Source organism: Nyctereutes procyonoides, unplaced genomic scaffold, assembly GCF_905146905.1.
Source record: "Nyctereutes procyonoides isolate TBG_1078 unplaced genomic scaffold, NYPRO_anot_genome, whole genome shotgun sequence".
NCBI lineage: Eukaryota > Metazoa > Chordata > Mammalia > Carnivora > Canidae > Nyctereutes > Nyctereutes procyonoides.
In genome coordinates, this window is record NW_026575047.1 from 37423317 (window position 1) to 37445773 (window position 22457).

A 22457-nucleotide genomic window follows, 5' to 3' on the forward strand; every position below is an offset into this window, starting at 1 on the left:
AGGCCTCTCAGGCCTCAATTTATCAGGATGGAGTTAGTCAAGAAGAAATCGGAAGTAGGAGGGGTTTAGGTAAATGGCTTTTCTGTGGAAACAAGGGAAGGCCAGTGCCTCTTGTTCTGCATGTTGTAGAAACCCAGATGGCTAGGGCAAGGGTGGGGATGCTCTGGACAGTCTGAAGGCAGGAGCAGACTGCCTAGTGTGGGTCCCTCCCTCTTCTTGATTTTAACACAAAGCAAGGAGGAAAGGTCCCAGCATGAGACTTTGTTTCCTGAGGGGGACATTATCCCTCACCCTTGGTATTTGTTTAAACAAATGTTTATCTGAAATCTTGTTAAAACCTTTAAACCACCCCTGCCCCCCATGCCCCACCAGGCAGGGACAGCTACGTTCCGATATTATGTTCATGTTCTCATGAGTGACACTGGTACATTATAAATAGTTCTTTATTATGAGTTTATATAGTGCTCAATACATAAAATAGATTTCATTTAAAATATTTCCTGGCTATGAGCAGTTTATTCTGATTCTTGCTAAAATCATTTTCACATTCGAAGCCTTCTGTGCAAGGAGACCCCCACTCCACCCAAACAGGGAGACGCGGTCCGTAGCTCAACAGTGCTGCTGAGCACAGTGGTTATCAACTTTTTTCAGAATGAGGGAATGATTCCAGATAATCCTTGGTGGAAAATAAATACTGTTCTCTTACGCCGGTAATACAGTGGGTTCTTAGATCCCAACTACCTTTTGGTGTGTGGAAGTCACCAGCCCTCGACTTCCTGCCCTGATGTTAAGAGCCTTGGCATTCCAGAAAAGCTGCAACATCACACGGAGCCCTGCTCACCAACCAGGCTGTCACGTGGCTGATGGACCTGCTCATGTGCTTTTCCAGAACAGGCCCTGGGCCTGCATCCCCTTGTTCAGCCACCCGGTGTGGAGCCTGCGGCAGGGACAGAGCTCAGCGGTCCCACTCACTGCCACCACCACAGCCGCCAGGGCTCTGCTCATCACCGTCCTCCCCCTCCCCCTCCTCCTCTGAGTCAGCAGACACTCTCTTGATTCTCTGGAGCGCTGCCTTGATACTTCTCTCCAGGTCGCTGGCTGGTTTGTTGCTGGGGCTCAGGCCTGGGCCAGAGTGAACTTTCTTCAGTTTGACCCCCTGCCTGATGGCAGCCAGAAGCTGCTCGTTGAACGAGGCACGGGGAGGGCTCAAAGTGGGCGCTTCCACTCTCCGCAGAGGGGTGCTGCTGCTCCGCAGGGAGGCCAGCACTTCATCCATGGATCCTGAAATTGGCAAACAGCAGGTGCCATCAGCAAACCGCATCTCTCCCCCCAAGATGCCAGCGCACTTTTGTATAGCTCTGTGTCAAGTCGCACGCTGAATACTGACATGATTGGAACAAACCATCTTCCATTAAACAAACGCCTTGATTACCTGTGAGAAAGGCCAACCACAGGCTCCCTGGGTGAATACGGGCGAGTTTAGTCACTAACGTGGCCCCTGACCACTCACTGTCCGCCACTTCCTCAAAGCCACAGCCACTCGGAGGCCCAGTCATGCGCACCTGCTGTCACAACAGCTGTCTTTCAAGACACGGGGTTATCTTTCTGTGTGACTCTGAGGGACAGGGAATCCTGGGGCTGTCAATATTTTGCCCCAATGTGCGTGACAGCTGCACACAAGTTCAGGAAATTGTATTTGCTTCCCACTTCAAGAAGATCTTTTTCTACAACGTACCCGCCGTGTTTCTCTAACTTCACCCTGCAGTATGTCAGTGGTGACATGTTCTGTGATGGTGACGTGAGGAGGTTTGCACACACAGGAAAAGGCTGAAGGTAAACTTTCATCAGCGACAGTGAACCTGGGGGTGGCACTGGTAGGTCGCTGCGTGCTGTGTTAATTCCACCTACAAATGTTACCTGAGCCAACGCATGGCTTCCACCTGGGACGGTGCAAGATGCTGTCACAACACAGATCAGATCAGACTTTCAAGGCCTGGGTGAGAAGAAGCTATTCTTTTTTTTTTTGTTGTTAAAGATTTATTTATTTATTCATTCAGAGAAAGCGAGAGAGGCAGAGACACAGGCAGAGGGAGAAGCAGGCCCCGTGCAGGAAGCCCGATGTGGGACTCGATCCTGGGTCTCCAGGATCACACCCCAGGCTGCAGGCGGCACTAAACCGCTGCGCCACTGGGGCTGCCCGAGAAGAAGCTATTCTTCACTCAGGTGCCTTGAGACAGTGCCCCCCCCCCAAGGGGGTAAAATCTGTAACCGCCCTCCAGAGGTGGGGGGTGGGGGCGAGGGGGACTGTGGCCACCACCATGGAGGTCTCCAGGGAGGCTTCAAGACAGAGTCCTTCCTGGTTCGGGACTGAGGCCATGGTCTACCAACCAATTTTGGATTTAAACTCAACAGTAGTCCCCTTCCAGGAGTAAGAAGATAAAGTTTCACACTGATTTTCAGGTACTAACTCACACCTCCTTATTCTTTGCAGTGAGAGGAGGTGGGGTGGGGTGCTGAGTAGGGCCTCCTGACGCCGTGCACACTAACCCTAACTGGGATGACCCCCACATGCAAACTGCTGGCCCAGGCAGGCATGCTCTTGCTCTTCAATCACACTGTGTTATTGCAGACCCCAAGTGGAAATGGGCCACTTGGCCTCCACCTAACAGCATGGACGTTTTCACCTGTACCTGGTTCTGGATAGAGGGAAACTGTGAACTCCAAGTAACCGGAAAAATCAATTAACCAGAACTGCACTTTGGAACTGTTGTGTTTATAGGATTCCTGTCGCCTACTCCAGTGGCCCTGCCTGTGCTCAGGAGAGCTGCTCAGGCACAGTCTTTGTAACACAGGTACATAGAATTTTTCTGGGGTTTATCTAAACCCTTCCTCCACCACCGAGCAGCAGGCTCCGAGTCTGGGCAGATGGATTTCAGCCAGTTGCCTCAACAGTCAATGTATCAGCCATCACCAGAACTATGAGTCAGAACGACAGTCCTCATTCAAGAATATTCGTGTGTATTCAGTGTATTGTACTTGCAAAGGCAGAACGGGGTCTGCTGTTCTTTTGACCACTTCCGTTTAGAAAGATCTCCCAATATATGGTTTCCCAGTCCAGCAGTCTGTAAGAACACCCTTCTATATTCTAATATTCCTCTCTAGTAATTCCCAACCAATATTCTCCTTAAGCTGCAACAGTTAAATTCTGTAAATGACTCACAGATGCTTAATTCAAAGCAACAGTGGCAGAAATCAAATGCACACTCAAGTCCTAAGGACCTGAAACAGGCAAGTCTTTAATACTGATCCCAAGTCATGGGACCATTAAATGTATAGAGATCGTTTCTTCAAGATGAGTTAGTGTTTATCGAACTCAGATTCTGGCTGTGCTAACTTTGCAGTAATGATAACTTAAGGCAGCAAATGCTGGAGAATTTCAAGATTGTAGAGAATTCTGCAAAAGGTTTTGATGTGAGGGTAATTGCTTCTACAGCAAGAATGCTTCAGCCCACAGCTCAATGACCCTTGCTGAGCAGAGACAGAACTGCAGCGGTTACCTGGGCCTCCGAGAGCAGCTGAGGAATAGTGTGGTCTCCCAGCAGATGGTTCGCACATCAGGGGCAGTGGCTGATCCTCGGCTACTGGAGTTCTCAAGTGTGAGTTCTGGCGATTCGTTGATTGAGAATAAGAAAAGGGCCGAGCAGGGAAGGGTGGTGGGGGCGGCGGCGGTAGAGGGGGCGGCAGTGGGGGTGGCGGTGGAGGGGGCAGCGGTGACAGTTCCTCACAGGATCTGCAATGTGTCTGATCACCAACTAGAACAGAGCTCTGGGCGGTATTTCCAAGGCCGTGCAGATCCTCAGAAGTTTTAGCGTTATTGACTTCAGAGGGGGGAGCCCTTCTGGTCTCCCCAGAGGACAGATGGCTTGCAGCAGCCGCAGGAGAGGTCTGCAGGGAAAGCCCATCTGGCAGGTGTGGAGCTGCAGGCTCTGAGCAAGAAGTCTTTCGTACAGACCCACCTGGACATCTCTGAAAATGAAACACTGCTGTGAGAAACTTGCCACAAGTGCAAACCATCAGAATGCTAAAACTTGCTGTAAATAAGTATACACTGAAGGGCCTCTGTCCGTGGATTGTTCTCGTTTGCAGTGGCTCCTTCTCACTTTGGATAGCTGCCCTTGCTACTAAATCTATTACTAAGGAATAAGCATTTATTCCTTTGATATGTAATACTTTCTCTATAATAAAATAAATATATGAAAGTATAAGCATAAATGAAAACATGCATATTTTTGTATGAAAATAAAAATAGGAAGTTAGCTGAGAAAATTATGGTGAATTTATTTAAAATATTATGCAGCAATGAAAAATCGTAATAAGCAGTATACACAAAGTTGGTAAAACATCCTAAAAAAATACAGGTGATAGAGTTAAATTTATAACCATGTAAAACTCAGCTGTATGAAAAAAATTCTACCAGCATCAACCTCAAAGTGACAGTTGTAACATGTCTCTTCTCTAATTTGTAGGCTTAGAGTAAATTTTATACTTTAAAAATGTAAATTTAAAACATTCTGGTTTCTCGGGTGTTGGTTTGATAAAGAAAAACATACCCTATAAAAAAACGAATCTTGAGTGGTGGGAGGCTTCCCTAATGAAGGCACTGACTGGCCAGTAAAGCACATAAAATGTTAATACTATGTGGCCATTAAAATGAACTAGATTGGGCAACCCCAGTGGCTCAGCGGTTTAGCGCTGCCCTCAGCCCGGGGTGTGATCCTGGAGACCCGGGATCGAGTCCTACATCAGGCTCTGTGCATGGAGCCTGCTTCTCCCTCTGCCTGTGCCTCTCTCTCTCTCTCTGTCTGTCTCTCATGATTAAATAAATAAAATCTTTAAAAAAAAATGAACTAGGTGCAGCCACTCTGGAAAACTGTGTGGAGGTTCCTCAAAGAATTAAAAATAGACCTGCCCTACGACCCAGCAATTGCACTGTTAGGGATTTACCCCGAAGATTCAGATGCAATGAAACGCCGGGGCACCTGCACCCCGATGTTTCTAGCAGCCATGTCCACAATAGCCAAACTGTGGAAGGAGCCTCGGTGCCCATCGAAAGATGAATGGATAAAGAAGATGTGGTTTATGTATACAATGGAATATTACTCAGCCATTAGAAACAACAAATACCCACCATTTGCTTCAACGTGGATGGAACTGGAGGGTATTATGCTGAGTGAAGTAAGTCAATCGGAGAAGGACAAACAGTGTATGTTCTCACTTATTTGGGGAATATGAATAATAGTGAAGGGGAATTTAAGGGAAGGGAGAAGAAATGTGTGGGAGATATCAGAAAGGGACACAGAACATAAAGACTTCTAACTCTGGGAAATGAACTAGGGGTGGTGGAAGGGGAGGAGGGCGGGGGGTGGGGGTGAATGGGTGACGGGCACGGAGGGGGACACTTGACGGGATGAGCACTGGGTGTTATTCTGTATGTTGGTAAATTGAACACCAATAAAAATTAATTTATAAAAAAAAATGAACTAGATCTATATATATAAACAAGAACACATCCCAAAAATATAACTTGAGTGGGGGGGGGGGGGAACTGGCCAAGGATGTATGTAATGTGATAATACTATGTAAACTTAGTAGTAATATACCAAAATTGCAATTCATGATAAAACAAAGAGTACAGATTACCTCATCTTTTTGCAATTGCTTTAATTTACAAATATTGCATTTTTTTATAAATTAAAGGTTTGTGGCAACCCTGCGTCAAACAAGTTTCGGGTTCGTTTTTCCAATAGCATTTGCTCACTTGGTGTCTCTGTGTCACATTTTGGCAATTCTTGCAGTATTTCAAATTCAATTCTTGCAATATTTTCATCATTACATTTGTTACAGGTGATCTGTGATCAGTGATATTTGATGTTACTATTACAAATGTTTTGAGAGGGGCACCTGGCAGGCTCAGTCAGTGAAGCGTCTGCCTTCGGCTCAGGTCATGATCCTGGGGTCCTGGGATCGAGCCCCCCGTTGGGCTCCCTGCTCAAGGGGCAGCCTGCTTCTGTTTGCTTGCTCGCTCTCTCTCTCTCTCTCTAAAATAAATAAGATCTTTAAAAACAGTTGTTTTGGGGTGCCCAAACTGTGCCCTTATGACAGTAAACTTCATTGTCTTATTCTAGGAAACCCACCTTCAGCAGCCACCACCCTGACTAGTCAGCCGCCATCAATGTGGAGGCAGGACCCTCCACCAGTGGAAAGAGTACAACTAGCTGAAGGCTCAGACAATGGCATTTTTAGAAGTAATTAAGATACGTACTTTTCTGTAGCCATCTTGCTATTACACACTCAACAGACTACAGTACAGTATAAATATCGCTTTTAACATTGCACTGGGAAACCAGACAATTCACTTGCCTCACTTTACTGCTTTAGTCTGGCACTGAATGTGCCCTGTCTCCCTCCCAGGTTCCTCTGCCTTTCCTGAGCACTAGGACAGCCTGGCGCCAGACCCCAGACCTCAGCCATGCAGTCACTAGGCCTGCAGCTGCCAATCACGTGTTGTGCTGGTAGAACTTGAGCCCCAGAAACTCCAGGCGAGACTCCGGGGTCATCCGACCATCCCCTGATGGCTGGGATGATGCTCCTGCCCCGGCACTCCGGTGGCTGCACCTCGCTGTGACTCTGGCCTGTTGAGTTCTGCCTTACGTTGCTGAGAGTCCCCAGGGCTCACCTAAGACAAATTCTATCTTTTGCCTCCCAGCGGCCCCTCAGATATTTAAAAGCCTGCCTGGGCCCACCAGCTAGCATGCATCACATGACTCACTTCCCATCCTCTCCTGCTCCTACTTCCTTCCTTCAAAATGTGCTCAGATTGGCTTTGTCCCCTTCGAGGGGGCACTTCTTGGCCAACACAGGGGTCCTCTCATTCTACAGAGGCTGCTTCTGTTCACACACCTTAAAAACACACTGGCTTTTCTGGAGCTTCATCACAAGTGGGGGCAGGAGGCTGAAGAAGGTTCTTTCCCCTGCACTCAGACTGCATGCACGCCTTCCTCCCACCCTCTGGAGAAGCGTACCCCTCCGAGGACCACAAAACCCGCACCTTAAGCCAATGTGAGGTCAGCGTGTTGGATTTTCACACCCCCTGCTCAGTCTGAGAGCGTTGGTGGCCTAGTTCCGCCACGTCCATTAGTTACCCCTCTCATCTCCACAGTTGAAAAACTGATCACTGATCAGCCTGTTCGAGGCTTAAGAGCCGGACTTGCACGCCTCGATCCTTCTTCCATCCTGACTGCACTCCATTAACCAGTGCCCTCCAGCGAGAGCCCACCAACCTGTCATCCTGTGCACATTCACTCTGCCTTCACGTGGGTCTCACATGATATACCCGCAACTCAGTCTCCCATTTTTGGAGGGGGGGCAGGTCTGGGTATCCGTGACTTTCAGAAGCCCCCTGGCTGGTTCAGGTGTGCTGCCTGGGCCGGAGAAGGCCTGTGCGGCTCCAGAGTTACAGACAAGTGGCTGCACGCAGCATGAGCTAAGGTGGGTCACCACTGGGGCTGCAGCCTTAAGTAAAGGAGAATGAATGCAGGTGTTTAGCACTGGGCTGGTATGCAGCAGGTGCTCATTAATCATCAGAGTAGCGAGCGTACCAAAAAGTGAGCTGAAGTCAGTGTGTCCTGATTTACCACTGCAGGGCCCCTTTTCTGGTTGACATCACAGCACACCTTCAATACCTTATTCCAGAACTTTGGGAATGGATAGTCTCTCTTTGGGGGGCAGCTACCAACTTGGGTCTTTGTGAGGGTATGTGATGAAAACAGATTTATGTTTTATATTCAACTAGTTTAACATTATTTTTAAGCAAGTAGCTATTTACTTTCTTTTTAAGCCTATTCACTTTTTTTTTTAAAGATTTTATTGATTTAATCACAAGAGACACACAGAGAAAGAGAAGCAGAGACACAGGCAGAGGGAGAAGTAGGCTCCATGCAGGGAACCTGACGTGGGACTCGATCCCAGGACTCCAGGATCACACCCTGTGCCAAAGGTGGGCTCTAAACCACTGAGCCACCCAGGGATCCCCAGCCTATTCACTTTTAACAGAGCCCTTAACTATCTATTTGTCACAACGCTGCCTTGACTGCTTTGAGAGACTTATACAAGTGAGGAAGAACTGAGCTAAAGTCGAGGTCAGTTTAACTGTTTTTCAGTTGTCCTCGCTGGGCAACAGCATGGCAGGGAGAGTCAGCATCAGAACCCTGGTGTACAGCAATGTCAAAAATTTCTTAATATTCTATTATTTTGGGGGTGCCTGGGTGGCTCAGTAAGTTAAGTGTCTGCCTTCGGCTCAGATATGATCCTGGGATCAAGCCCCAGGTCAGGCTCCCTGCTCAGAGGGGAGCCTGCTCCTCCTCCTCCTCCCTCTTCCCACCACTCCATTGGTGTGCACTCCCTCTCAAATAAATAAAATCTTTTTAAAAATATTCTAATATTTTCATTTTTTATTTCTACACTAAAAATAATGGCATTTGTAGAACATTTTGTATTTCAAGTGATCTGTTCATAATACTCGACACTTTTCTCCTAGGATGGGTGACCTTCATTTATTTCTCCAGAAAATACAAGTGAGGCCACTATTTCTAGAACTTACCTCTTTATTTTTTTTATTTATTTTTTTATTTATTTTTTAATTTATTTTATTTTTTTATTTATGATAGTCACAGAGAGAGAGAGAGAGGCAGAGACACAGGCAGAGGGAGAAGCAGGCTCCATGCACCGGGAGCCCGACGTGGGATTCGATCCCGGGTCTCCAGGATCGCGCCCTGGGCCAAAGGCAGGCGCCAAACCGCTGCGCCACCCAGGGATCCCTAGAACTTACCTCTTTATTTTTTTAAAAAATTTTTATTTATTTATGATAGTCACAGAGAGAGAGAGAGAGAGAGAGAGGCAGAGACACAGGCAGAGGGAGAAGCAGGCTCCATGCACTGGCAGCCCGACGTGGGATTCGATCCCGGGTCTCCAGGATCGTGCCCTGGACCAAAGGCAGGCGCTAAACCGCTGTGCCACCCAGGGATCCTGAACTTACCTCTTTAAATGCTCTCAACCGCTGGAGTGTTTTTTTTGCGTTCTTGGTTTATCCATTCTTTTTTCTTTTTCTCCTCTTCTTTCATCTTGTCTCTTTTCTATATTTAAAGGAACATATGTTTGTACATTTCTCAAAAGAGAGGTCTTGAGAAAAGAAAGGGCTGGTGATCTGATACTGGTGCCTACCCCAGCCCCACCCCGCACCCCCTCCCAAGCTGCAGGGCTGGACTGCAGGCTCCCTAGGATTAAGGCTCGCAGCTGCCCGTCGAGGGCAGGGGGTTCTACTCTTTACAGATTGAAGCCAGTATGTCATGTTATGCAAACATAGAACATTTCTTCGACCACTTACCACCTGGATACTATGATGCTGATGAAAATGTTTCATCCTTTCTTCAGCCAACTGCAGTCGCAGCCGATGATTCTCTTTGCATTGATCCTGGTGGAATAATACAAGTCACTTGCACAGTTTTTACTATCATAGTAGGCTCTAGCAGAGAAGTTTAGCAGAAGAAAGCACCACCCTGTTTGTGCTGTCCTGTGAGGCATTTGTTCTCATAGTTTCTGGTGTGGCTCCAGGGTCCTGCCTCCCCTTGGTTACATGCTGACTGGCTACTTCGAGGAATCGACCACACCCAGTCATAAGGGCAAGACTGGGATTTAGTGCTGTGAAAGATAGAAATGAGGGGATACACAGGCAGCCCTCCATGCTTACATGGCATGTGTCCAAAGAATCTATTTCCATGCAAGTGTTTTAAACACCTCTCCCCATAATATTACAATAGTAATTATATTTCCAAACATACCTACATAACCATATACAACCCACAAATACATTTACATTAAAAACTGTATTTTAACTGTACTAGCTATTATATATTACCTTTTATGTGGTTGTGGAATTTATAAAAATTAAAAAAAAAGTCACCAAATATAAGGGTTGAAATGAGCTGAATGTTCTTCTTATAGATTTTTTAAAAAAAAAAAAAATTAAGTCATCTCTGCACCCTGTATAGGGTTCAAACTCAACCCCCAAGATCAAGGGTCGCACACTCCACTGACTGAGCCAGTCAGACACCTCATTATTTTTGACAAATATTCTATAATCAATAATTTACAATAAAATAAACTTTAGAATCTACTGAAGATGATTACTTGAATTTTCTACCTACCATGATTTTTTTAAATACCTGGGCATGTAACAGGCATTCAACAAACAGTTGTTGAATGGATTAACTAAAATCTAGAGATTATGGTAAATGCTTAGACCCCCAAAAGGGAATCCTTTTCAATAAATAAATAAATAAATAAATTGTAGCCACTGATACCTGTATAAACACCCAAGAAGAAGTTAATCACTGTGTTGGTAAAAAGCCTTCCTTTCAGGACCTCTTCATCTTTCATAAAAGGAGCCTTGGCAGGAAGAGAGCTGCCCTGCATGGCACTCCTACCTTTCTGTTCCTGAGACAGGCTCTCCGGGCACAAATTGTGCCCCGCTGAGTCTCTAGGCGCTGGCGCTGCCGGCTCAGCTCCTGTACCTCTACACTCTTGTCATTTGGCAGCCCTGTCACACAGTCAAGGGCTCCAAGCTCCTCGGGACTTTCACATGGGTCGTAATAGACAACTTCATCCTCTTTATCTAGAAATGTATTGATGATGTTTTTAAAACATATTTTGGTAAAAAAAAAGATAACACGCAAATATACTTTAAATTTTAGAAAGTGAAGAGGACTTGTAACCCCACCACCCTGGGAAAGCCGCTATTAACATGGGTATACACATACACAGCTACAGACACATACACCTGTACCTACACACACAGCTACACACACTTATGCACATACACACAGACCCTACACACACACACAGCTATACATAATCAATAACACATAGCTAAGAGGACATCTTCCGTGTGATGGAAATAGAATTTTAATGGCAACACAGTATTCTCTAATTTGAGCATTCTGTATTGTTAGAATATTCCAGGGTTCCATTATTATTAATTTCACCGTGATGAACATCTGAACATAAAATCTTTGCGTACATTTTTATTACTTATTTAGAAGATGAACAGTCAGGGCTCTTGATAATTAGCATTCAGTTTCCCTCCAGAAGGGCAACCTACATTGTACCAGCAGTGTGTCATTAAGGTGCCTTAAAGATACTTAATTTTGGTTACATATGTATTTTTTTAAATACATGCTAGTTGTAACAAATCAAGTCCTACAAAACTAGAAAGTGAAATTTTCTTCTTCTCCCAAACCTTTGGAATCCCATTCCCAGAGGAAAATATTATGAACAATTTGGCATGCATCTTTCCGGGATTAGCTTTTTAAATAGGATTCTCCCTTAAATATGTATAGTGCTTATAACCTGAAATTACTATAAAGTTTTTTGAATACCTAGGATTAAATTAAATTTTTAGATTCAGTATGAAGAAAAGTATTATGCTTGTTGGAACTTGAGGGGAAAAAAGAGACGCAAGTAAAAGGAAAGACATACCATGTCCTTGGATGGGAAGATTCAAAATTGCAAAGATGACAATTCTCCCCAAATTAATCTCTAATTTTAAGCACAATCCCAATAAAAATTCCAAGGAGGTTTTTTGGTTTTTGTTTGGAACTTGCCAAAGTGATTCTAAAGTTCGTCTGAAAGAATAAAGGAGTGGAAAGAATCAGGAAACCTGAGGAAAAGCAGAGTACTATGGAAGGCGCTTGCTGAACCAGGCACTAAGTTGTACACCCAAGTACAGTAATAGGAACATACGGGACCAGCACCAGAAGCCATTCACAAACTAGTGAAAGAAAATGACAATTCATTATTAGGTAAAAATAACTATAATAATTCTGGACATGAGACAGGAAGCCAGTCAAAGCACTTAGGGAAAACGTTTTCAAAATCAGTGACTGAGATTACCTAACAATTTCAGGGAGGGGGGGAGTTACATTCCCACCACACATCAAGATTAATTTAACCTGGATTAAAGAGCAAAATTTTTTTTTAATCAGAAATATACTAAAAGAAAACATAAGTAAAATTTTGATATAGTTTGGGGATGAGGAGCACTTTGACAGATGCAGAAAGACTTTACCAAAAGCAGATATGACTTCATAAAAATGAAGTATTTCTACAAGGCAAGAAAAAGCAAATGGTGGAGAGAAATTCTTTGCAACACAGGACAGATAACAGAGTAATAGTCTTAGTGTGGAAAGGGAATGTTCCAAGGGAAAGTGGGCAAAGACCAATGGTAAACAGTTAATAAAAGAAACGCAGCCAGTCAACCGCAAAATCATGCCCATTACACTTGTAATTAAATAAATGAAAAGTACAAGAGGCCATTGTCTTCTATCAAGTAGGCAAGAACTTAAAATAATGGTGTAAGTGTGGAACAGCTATTTTCATAATCAGCTCTTTTCACAACCTCAATCTGGAAGGCCATTATGTAGTATGGAATTCAGAAATCAAAAGATAACAAAGGTGAAGGAAAAATGTGCATCGAATGATTATTGCAGGGTTAGCAGGTGTGTGTCAACATGTAAAATCTGCACTGTCCTTGACCCAATGATTCCCCCTTTGGAAATTTATTACAAGGAAATAATCTCGGGGCACCTGGGTGGCTCAGTCGGTAAAGCATCTGCCTTCAGCACAGGTCATGATCCCGGAGTCCTAGGATCAAGCCCAGAATCAGTTTCCTGGATTAGGTAGCAGTCTGCTTCTCCCTCTCCCCCTTCCCTTCTCCCTGCTCCTCTCTTTCACTCATTCTCAAATAAATAAATTAAATCTTTAAAAAAAAAGAAAGAAAGAATCTCTTCTACATACAAGGATGTGTCAAGGAGGGTTCTTTGCCAAATTGCTGTTTGCAATAGTTTAAGACTAAAAATCACGGTATATCCGTATAACCAAATACTGTGCTGCCATTAAAATGTCTCGTGTTTTTGTTACTTGCCGAAATGTAAAGGTGCTTATTATGTATTAAATGAAAGGAAGTTATTAAACAAGATATACATTTTGGGTTTAAAAATTGGTATTTACTTGTATACATCAGTATACAAACAAGACTTTCCAGCATATTATTCTCACTTGGTATCTGTGATGATGGACTGGGGGGTGGGTAAGTTTTCCTTTGTTTTGCCTTGTGTTTAACAATGAATATATTACTGGAATAACAGAAATGCTAAAAGGAAACTTTTTTTTAGGAAATTTCAGTAGATGTTTTAGCCAATTTATAAGAAGTAATAACGTGGCCTGTATTTCCTTGGAGGTGTGATTTAAACATTTTAACATACACATTTAAGTGTATACCTTACCTTTTATAAGCCTTTTAATGGAGTCCAACTGTGTTATAAGCAGTATTTCTTCATATTTTAATATCTCAAATTTAACCTCATACAGTTCTAACTGGACTTCATAATACTGTATTTCTAATTCATCTACAACATCTACATTTTTTTCTTGTTCTGGAAGATCTTCCATCTTGTTTTCATGAAAAAAAAAATAACAGCAAGTTAAAATGATTAGTACGTTAAAAGCTAATGTTAGAGGCATGTGGGTGGCTCAGTTGGTTGAACATTCCCTTCTGCTGGGGCCGTGGTTTCAGAGTCCTGGGATTGAGCCCCACTTTGGGCTCTCTGCTTGGCAGGGAGTCTGCTTCTCCCTCTGCCCCTCCTCTGGCTGTGCACGCACGCTCTCTCTCTCTTTCTCTAATAAATAAACAACTCTCTCTTTAAAAAAAAAAAAAGCTAATGTTAAATGCATTTGAACAATTTTCTATTTTTTGCTTAGGACCAAATAGAAAACAAAGTGAAAAAACATTTTTCCAATTTCAAGTAACAAAACAAAAATGCTTTATTCAATGTTTGTTACAAATACTTTAACTTACCCTTGAAACAAATGAAAACAGTTAGGTTTAGAGAAAAATCAAGGCAGTGAGCCATTTGCAGTGTTTACTGCTTCAAACTCTTAACATTACAGGAAGAAATTTAAGGGCTGTGATCTTAGGCTGAAAGACCTTTGCATTACTCTCGAGTTGTGCTGAAATACTGCTTGATTGACTTAAGTATATTACCCACTTCAGTACTGGGCTCAGTGTTACTACCAGGAGCATCCTACAATAGAATATTTCAAAAGCATCTTAACCAAGAGGAAGCTTTAAGGCCAATCTTCCACAGTCTAAATTCCCAGCTAGTAAATGTTGGAATGAATGAAGCAAGGAAGCTCTTAATGGTGCCTGGAAAGAAAGGTGCTACCTAAAAGTGTGGGGTTTCTTTCTTTAGAGAGAGAGTGAGCATGCACACATGCGTGTGCATGAGGTGGGGGTGGGGAGAGAGGGAGAGGGAATTGTAAGCAGGCTGTACCACCAGCATGGAGCCTGATGCGGGGCTTGATCCCATGACCCTGAGATCATGACCTGAGCCTAAATCAAGAGTCAGACACTTAACCAACTGAGCCACTCAGGTGCCCTAAAAGTGTGGGTTTTTTCCAACCAAGTTTCATTTATCTTTATCTTACCTTCCTCTGAATTTCAGCTCTTTTGTGATTTAAACACAACTCTTTGGCTCTCATAAGCTGTAGAGTCTCTCGGGCTAACATCAGCTTGAGTTCTTCTAACCTGGGAGTTGCTGTGGCCCAGGCAGCCTGGCCAAATCTCTTCTTGTCCTGTTCCATTTGTTTCTGCATTTCTGTTGGATCGGAATTAATAAAAATAAAACATAATTACAACTCATTGAAAAGGGAAAAATGTATCCTGAGCTAATTCTTTACTGCCTCCCACCTTACTTGCAAAACATCCTTTTTTAAAAGAAAAAAAATGTTTTAATTACCTTTTATTGTCACAAAAATTATACATGGACATCAGTATAAACATTTTAGATACTTTGGGGAACCTAGCTGGCTCAGTTAGTAGAGCACAGGACTCTTGATCTCAGGATTGTGAGTTTGAACCCCATGTTGGGTATAGATATTACTTAAAAATAAAATCTTTTAAAAAAATTTTTTAGATACTTCATTAAAAAAAAAAAAAAGGTAAATCATGAATCTCACCTACTTGAGGTGATATTTCTTACATTTTGGTGCATACACTTCCAGACTGTTTCTAGGTCAAGCTAGATAGGCAGTTTGAACCAAAGACAAAAAATAAACAAAAAAACCCCACAAGATCATCGTTCTTCTTTGTAGTTCATTTATTTCACTTAATGTATCATGCAACTCCCAACAGTCATAAAAACAGATATAGAGAATTGGGCTTCACAGCCACGGGACATTTCACTTTATGAATTAAATGTAACAAGCTGGCAGACACTAGGTTTCCTGTTTGGGACCGCCATCTATAATGACATCCTCTATGAGAAGTCTTCCGCACTTCCCCTCCCCTCCCCACCCCTGCCTGTCTGCTGAATTTGCTCACACCTCTCTCCCCTCCCCCTTCCTCTCTGCTCCAGCCCCTCACACTTGCCAAGTTCCTTCCAGTCAGAGGGCCTCTGTGAGTGCCATTTCTTCTGCCTGGAACACTCTTCCCTCACTCTGATGGTCTCTCAACTCCCACTGAGCTTCAGGTATTGGGGCAGGTGCCATTCCCCAGAGGCCTTCACTGACCTAGTGAAGGAGCCTCCTGCCTCTTGGCAGCTCTCAGAACCCCCTGCTTCTCTTCAGGAGGCCGACTGCTACTGCCATTTCCCATGTGTTTGAATGTATACATAAATAAGATCTCTCTCTCCTCACCAGACTGTACCATGTCTGTTTATGCTTACCCTTATACTGAATCCCCAGCTCCTAGGAAACGCAGTGCCTCGTGTGCAAGAGGTACTCAAATGTTTGTTGAATAAAATGAAAATCACATACACCTTAATGTAGAATTTTACACTGTTACCTGCTAATGCTTTTACTGTTTCTTTAAAATAATTCACTGTAATGTCCTGAATAGAGACTACAGCTTCTTCAGCCTGTCTGGTCCATTCTTTGGCTTCTTTCTGCAAGGCAACTATCCTCTTAGGACCCAAATCATCCTCATTCAAGGATTTCTACAAAAGAAAGGAAAATTGTATTCACAAGAGAGAATAGTAATGCAGAGACACAGGAAATTGGTTACATGGATTATTTCAACTACTTTTATTACTACTAGTTAATTAAATTTCATTCATTCAGCAATTCCTTACTGAGTATGAATGAGGCTCTAAGCCAGGCAACACTTGGGAGACAAGGGATACTCTGGGGCATAAAAAAAAATAAAAACCGACTTTCACTTTGCAATATTAGAATAACATTTTCTAGACAGGAATTCTCTCAAGTTATATTCCTCTATTAATACACAATTGTTTAGGGGCACCTGGCTACCTCAGTTGGTGGAGCGTGCAACTCTTGATATTGGGGTTGGGAGCTCGAGCCCCATGCTGGGTGCAGAGATTAGGTAAAAAATTAAAAAAAAATTAAACCCACAATTGTTTAAATGACACCTGTTTTGTTAAACATTCAGCACAAGGCCCAGTACACAGCATTCAAGTGTTAGCTGTTGCTACAGCTTCTTTCAGGGACATGGCAGGAAGCTTTTCAATATAATAATTCTTCTCTGAAGGGCAAAAATAATACAGTAACCTAAAAGATCATAAAATCTAAAAATTCATAATTATGACATGTACTAGTAGTCATTCGGCATCCAGTTCTTCTACAAAACCAATAATATAAGAAATATATACAGGTTAGCCATCAGGGAAATGTAAATCAAAACCACAGGATAGGAGCACCTGGGTGACTCAGTGGTTGACCGTCTGCCTTGGCTCACTTCATGATCATGAGGTCCTGAGATCGAGTCCTGCCATCAGGCTCCCTACTGGGAGCCTGCTTCTCTCTCTGCCTCTCTCTCTCTCTCTCATGAATGAATAAATAAATAAATAACCTTAAAAAAAAACACAGGATACCACTTCACATCCACTAGGGTGGATAAAACCAAAAAGACAGACAATAACAAGTGTTGGCGATAATGTGGACAAACTGGAACCTTCACTTACTGCTGGTAGGAATGTAAAATGATACATTCTGCATTGGAAAACAGTCTAATGGTTCTTTGGAAAGGCTACATATAGTTACCATAGGACCCAGCAATTCCACTGCTAGGTATATATCCAAGAAAAATGAAAACATAGGTCCACATAGAAACTTGTACACAGATGTTCATAGCAGCATTATTCCTAATAGTTAAAAAGTGGAAACAACCTAAATGTCCATCAAACAACCCAAATGCCCATCAACTGCTAAATGGATAAGTGAAATGTGCCATAGTGAATACTAAAGGATAATAGAGAGAAATGAAGTTCTGGGACATTGCATAACATGGATGGACCTTGAAAACATTATGCTACATGAAAAGAGCCTGACACAAATGACCACATCTCATGTAATCCCACACAAGATGAAATGGCCAGAATGGGGAAACACACAGAGGCAGAAGGCACACTGCTGGTTGCCCAGGGTTGGGGGGGGGAATAGAGAATGACTGCTTATGGGTATGGGGTTTCTTTGGGGAGTGATGAAAATGTTCTGGAACTAGATAGTGGTGATAGTTGCACAAATGAATATACTAAAGACCACTGAATCATATATCTTAAACAGGTGAGTGGTATGGTCTGTGAATTTTATCTCAGTGAAGCTGTTAATTAAGGAAAAAATATATACAGGAAGTAAAGACTATCCAAGTAATATGCTTTCAGTATAATGAACAGAACAATTTTCTCTGGAAATTTGAGTGGCATGAGTTTTATCTAAACAGGACACCATTTCTACAGTACAGTAGCTTGGCAGGGGCTGTGAGTATGTGTGTGGAAGTCTGGCCCAGTGCAGGGGCAGAGCTCAAGAGATCTCTCTGATGTCTTCTGACTCCAGCTGGTTGAGACCCAGGGAAAGCTATTTCACCCCTCTGAGCCCTAGGTTCCTTCGTAACACTGACAGGAGGATGTCTACGCTATCCAGGGTCACTGGGTTGCTACATAGCTCAAGGAAATAAGAGCGATGGCAACATTTACTAAAGCTTAAATTACTGAATTATGATCCAGGGCCTTGCTATTTATATTTTCATTCAGTTTCTTGGAAATCTGCATATGTCCTGAGAGTCTGAAAATAGGCTAACATAAACAAGCTTCTCATCAAAAACAAGTCATTAGCAAAGAATGTGGTTTAACCCTCAGAAAGCTGCAGAAATCTTAATGTATTCAGATGACCAACATAAAATGCCTTCATTTTCAAATTAATTTTTAAAAATAGGGGATCCCTGGGTGGCTCAGCGGTTTAGCGCCTGCCTTTGGCCCAGGGTGCGATCCTGGAGTCCCGGGATCGAGCCCCATGTCAGGCTCCTGGCATGGAGCCTGCTTCTCCCTCCTCCTGTGTCTCTGCTTCTCTCTCTCTCTCTCTCTCTCTCTCTCTCTCTCTGCCTATCATAAATAAATAAATAAATAAACAAACAAATAAATAAATCTTTAAAAATTTTTTTTAAAAAAATAAACTCAACATATGTATACTATCATCTAAACACAAAGGTGGACCCAAGGTGCCAACACACACTGAATCTGAAATGGGACTAAAGAAATAATATGTGACAAATAACAAATCTGATAAAATACAGATATAAAGAAAACATACCAAAATATCAAGTTTACATAAAGTTGCAACTTCTCTCATATCCCTAAATGGCTGCAGTAAATACTGGAAAAATGTAGTTGCTCCAGTAACTAACTCTTGGTATGCTTCATCTTCCTCTCTATAAACTTTCATTAGTGCTACCATGGTGTGGGCTTGATCATGCCCCTGAAGAACCTGGAAGACAAAATGTAAATAAAAGCTCATGTAAGGACAGTATTTATAAGATCATACCAAATAAACAAAACTAAAGAAACTTTAATGCCCTCAACTTCACAAATTAAAATGCTGATTATATGAAAACGCTATTGTCCTACAACCAAAATGTCAAATAAAACGAACAGTTAAATCATGGTATATCCAGGGCAGAATGTTATGACTATAATCATTCAATGGTGTAAGACCCTCTAACAAACTCCTTTTATTTTTTTTAAGATTTTATTTATTTATTCATGAGAGAGAGAGAGAGGCAGAGACACAGGCAGAGGGAGAAGCAGGCTCCATTCAGGGAGCCCGATGTGGGACTCGATCCCAGGACTCCAGGATCACGCCCTGAGCCAAAGGCAGACGCTTAACCACTGGGCCACCCAGGCATCCCACAAACTCTTTTTATAAAACCATTTTGCTTTAAAACGCTGGTTCTAGGGACTCCTGGGTGGCTCAGCAGTTGAGCGCCTGCCTTCAGCCCAGAGTGTGATCCTGGAGTCCTGGGATCGAGTCCCACATCAGGTTCCCTGCGGGGAGCCTGCCTCTCTCTCTCTCTCTCTCTCTCTCTCTCTCTCTCTCTGTGTGTGTGTGTGTGTGTGTGTCTGTGTCTCTCATGAATAAATAAATAAAATCTTTAAAAAAAGCTGATTCTATATGTTTATTAGGAAGATGTAATTAAGACTTTGAAATATGGCTGAATTCTTCCCTCACACTCCTCCCTTCCTCAAAAGAATTTGCAGAAAAATCATCCAGATTAAGATCGGCCTGTAATGAGAACAAGCAAGCAAGAGGACGTGTCCAGGGTGTCAGAGCCTCAATCTTGGCCACCTGTAGTAAATTGTGAATACACACACCCTATTTTTCTCCCAAACCCTTTTGTGAACTTGCGTTCCCCCCACCCCCGTTAAATTCTATACGTTTATCACTCAAAGAATGAGTTGTTGGGCTTCCCAAGTGACGTCTTTTAAACTTAAAATTGCACTCCGGTTGCCCTTCCAAATCAAAGAATAAAGCTCACTCCCCGTCGGCTTTCCACCAGACGTTTGCGTTACTTTCCAACCTTTCCCCTAGAAGCCCCTTCATCCTCTAAAGCAGCGGGTCTCCATTGTTCCGGACCGCCGCCGCCGCTCCCCACCCCCGCCCCCCGCCGTCCCCGCCGAGAACCGGGAAGTGTTTACATCCCGTCCGCCAGGCTGTTTCCCACGTGTACTACGGCTGTTTCCGGTTCTGCTTTCGCTATTCTCTGGCAAATCCTGTTAGAGGGCAGCCGGGTCTGCCAGAGTCTTCGGAGAAAGGGGTCAGGGGCTGGCTGCAGACAGAGGATGCACGCTGACCCGCCTGAGAACTGCAGGTGACAGGAACCTGTGCACCTGCGCGCCCCCCCCCCCGTCCCCTACAGGTGACAGGCACCTGCGCGCGCCCTCCCCCCTCCGCCCCAGCTCCCCTGCAGGTGACCAGCACCTGTGCACCCGCGCACCTGCGCGCGCCCCGCCCCGTCCATGCCCAGCTCCCCTACAGGTAACAGGCCCCGGGCACCTGCGCACGCCCTCCTCCCCTCCGCCTCCAGCTCCCTACAGGTGACAGGCACCTGCGCGCGCCCCCCTCAGGTCCCCTAGAGGTGACAGGCACCTGTGCACCTGTGCGCGCCCTGCCCGGTCCACGCCCAGCGCCCCCTGGCCGGCCGACAGCCCCGCTCTCCGGAACGGAACACAACCCACCCACCCCCACCCACGCCACACACACCGCGGCCCCACCCCGGCGGCTGCCCCTCCCGCCCCGCGGCTACCTGGCGCAGCCGCGCGCCCGCCGCGGCCCACCGCGCGCGCAGGGCCCTCTCCCGGAAGTCGCGCAGGCTCTCGCAGTCGGGCGCGCCGCCGTCGGCCGGGAAGAGCGCGTCGCGCACCGCCGCGCCGCCGCAGCCGCTCGCAGCCTCGCCCAGGTAGCGCTCCAGGCGCCCGCACAGCTCCTGCACCGCCGCGTCGCCGGGGCCCGCGCGCGCCGGCCACACGAGCGCCCAGAGCCCGAGCCCCAGGCCCCAGGCCCCGCCGGCGCGCGCGTCCAGCTCGGGCGGCAACGGCGGGAAGCAGCGCTCCAGGGGCGGCCAGAGCGCCGCCAGCTGCCGGTGCGCGCCGCGGAGCCCGGCGGCCGAGAGCAGGCCCGCCCAGCTCGGGGGGGACGCGGCCCGCTCGGGCTCTGGTTCGGGCCGGCTCCCCTCGCGCCGCCGCCGCTGCGCCGTGCGGTCGTGACAGGTCACGGCGAACTTGCCCTCCGCGTCGTTCCAGGCCACGAGGAAGCGCAGCTGGTGTCGCTCGGGCTCGGCGAAGAGGTCGTCGCGGACCGGCACCCAGCCCTCCAAGCTGTCGGGCTGCTCGTCTTCCATGGCCTCGGATCAGCGGCCCGAGGGCTCGGCCCGCGCGCGCCCGGCCTCCCCGCGCCCCGCGCAGCCGGCCGCGGACCGCGACATTCTGGCGGGACCGCGCCCGCGTCAGCGCCCCGGGGGCGCCACCCCACCCCCGGCGCCTCCGATTGGCTGCCAGCGGCGTGGGCGGGTTCTCGGCAACCAATGGGAAGGCTGGGACTCTGTCTCCGGCCGGCGCTGGGAAGCGGTCCCTGTCGCCTCGCGGAGTCGGGGCCCAAGGACTTCCCCTCTTGCCTCACCCTTCCCACCTTTGTACCTGCTGACGTAGGGAAAGTGTTCCTGACGAGTTATCGTCCGTCTTAGCCTCCTGCGCTCAAAGAACCTCTTGAGAACGGGGACCCACTGATTCGGTCCTCGCTCACTGGGGCGTCGGGGAGCACCCGAGGGTTCCTGCGCTCAGAAGGGGTGCAGACTTGCTGGAGACCAAAGGTTAAATCAAACGTAGGAGTTATGGGCTGAGGGTCTCCAAGCGCCACCCACCGGGTAAAAGCCACCCGATTGTTGTTACCAACTCAGCGAACTTTTATGGAGTGCCTGATGTGTGCGGGGGGGGGGGGGGGGGGGGGGCTGCAGAGGGGCATACACAAAAGATGTCCCTCTGTCGTCAAAGCATCCCAGCTCCCAGACAGCGTGTTTAGTGTGTTCCTACTCTTCGCTTTACAGCCAAGGAGACAGATCCAGAAGGAACCTTGTCCCGACAATACACAAGCAGACTAGTAAGACCACCTGGCTCCCCAAGACCTGTTTAAGGAGATAGGGGAAATCTAATTTGCACGTGAGGTTGGGATGTGACTTGGAGCTGGTCGGGTTCACCCAACAGGGAATAAGACAGCCCAGGTCTGTGTCCGGGAACCGCACAGTGAGCACTGATTGAGACACAGAGCAGGTCTGCTTCCATCCCGTGAGTTCATGGGATGGGTGGTGGGGGGAGACAACCCAGGGAGCCGCGAGGAGAAGCCTTTCTCCAAGACTAGGCTCCTGAAGGCTAGACTCGGGAACCGGTGAGAAAACTTGTGGATTTGGGAAAGCAAGAGATCAGATTTACAGTTGCTGTTATGCCCAAAGGAAAACAATAACAAACCAGGGCCAGCCTGGAGCAGTGGTTAGGGCATCTCTCCCC

General features: G+C 45.8%; 1 protein-coding gene across 1 annotated transcript; it reads right to left on the reverse strand.

Moving 5' to 3' along the window:
- Positions 1–425: 425 nt before the first annotated feature.
- WHAMM (WASP homolog associated with actin, golgi membranes and microtubules) lies at positions 426–21868 on the reverse strand. The gene is given in 11 exon segments (XM_055326241.1): positions 426–1281; positions 3558–4026; positions 9095–9130; positions 9132–9191; positions 9443–9529; positions 10542–10729; positions 13398–13563; positions 14599–14768; positions 15956–16106; positions 18715–18888; positions 20705–21868. Coding segments are annotated over 11 exon segments (2421 nt in total). The 5' UTR covers positions 21299–21868; the 3' UTR covers positions 426–955.
- Between the last annotated feature and the right edge of the window lie 589 nt (positions 21869–22457).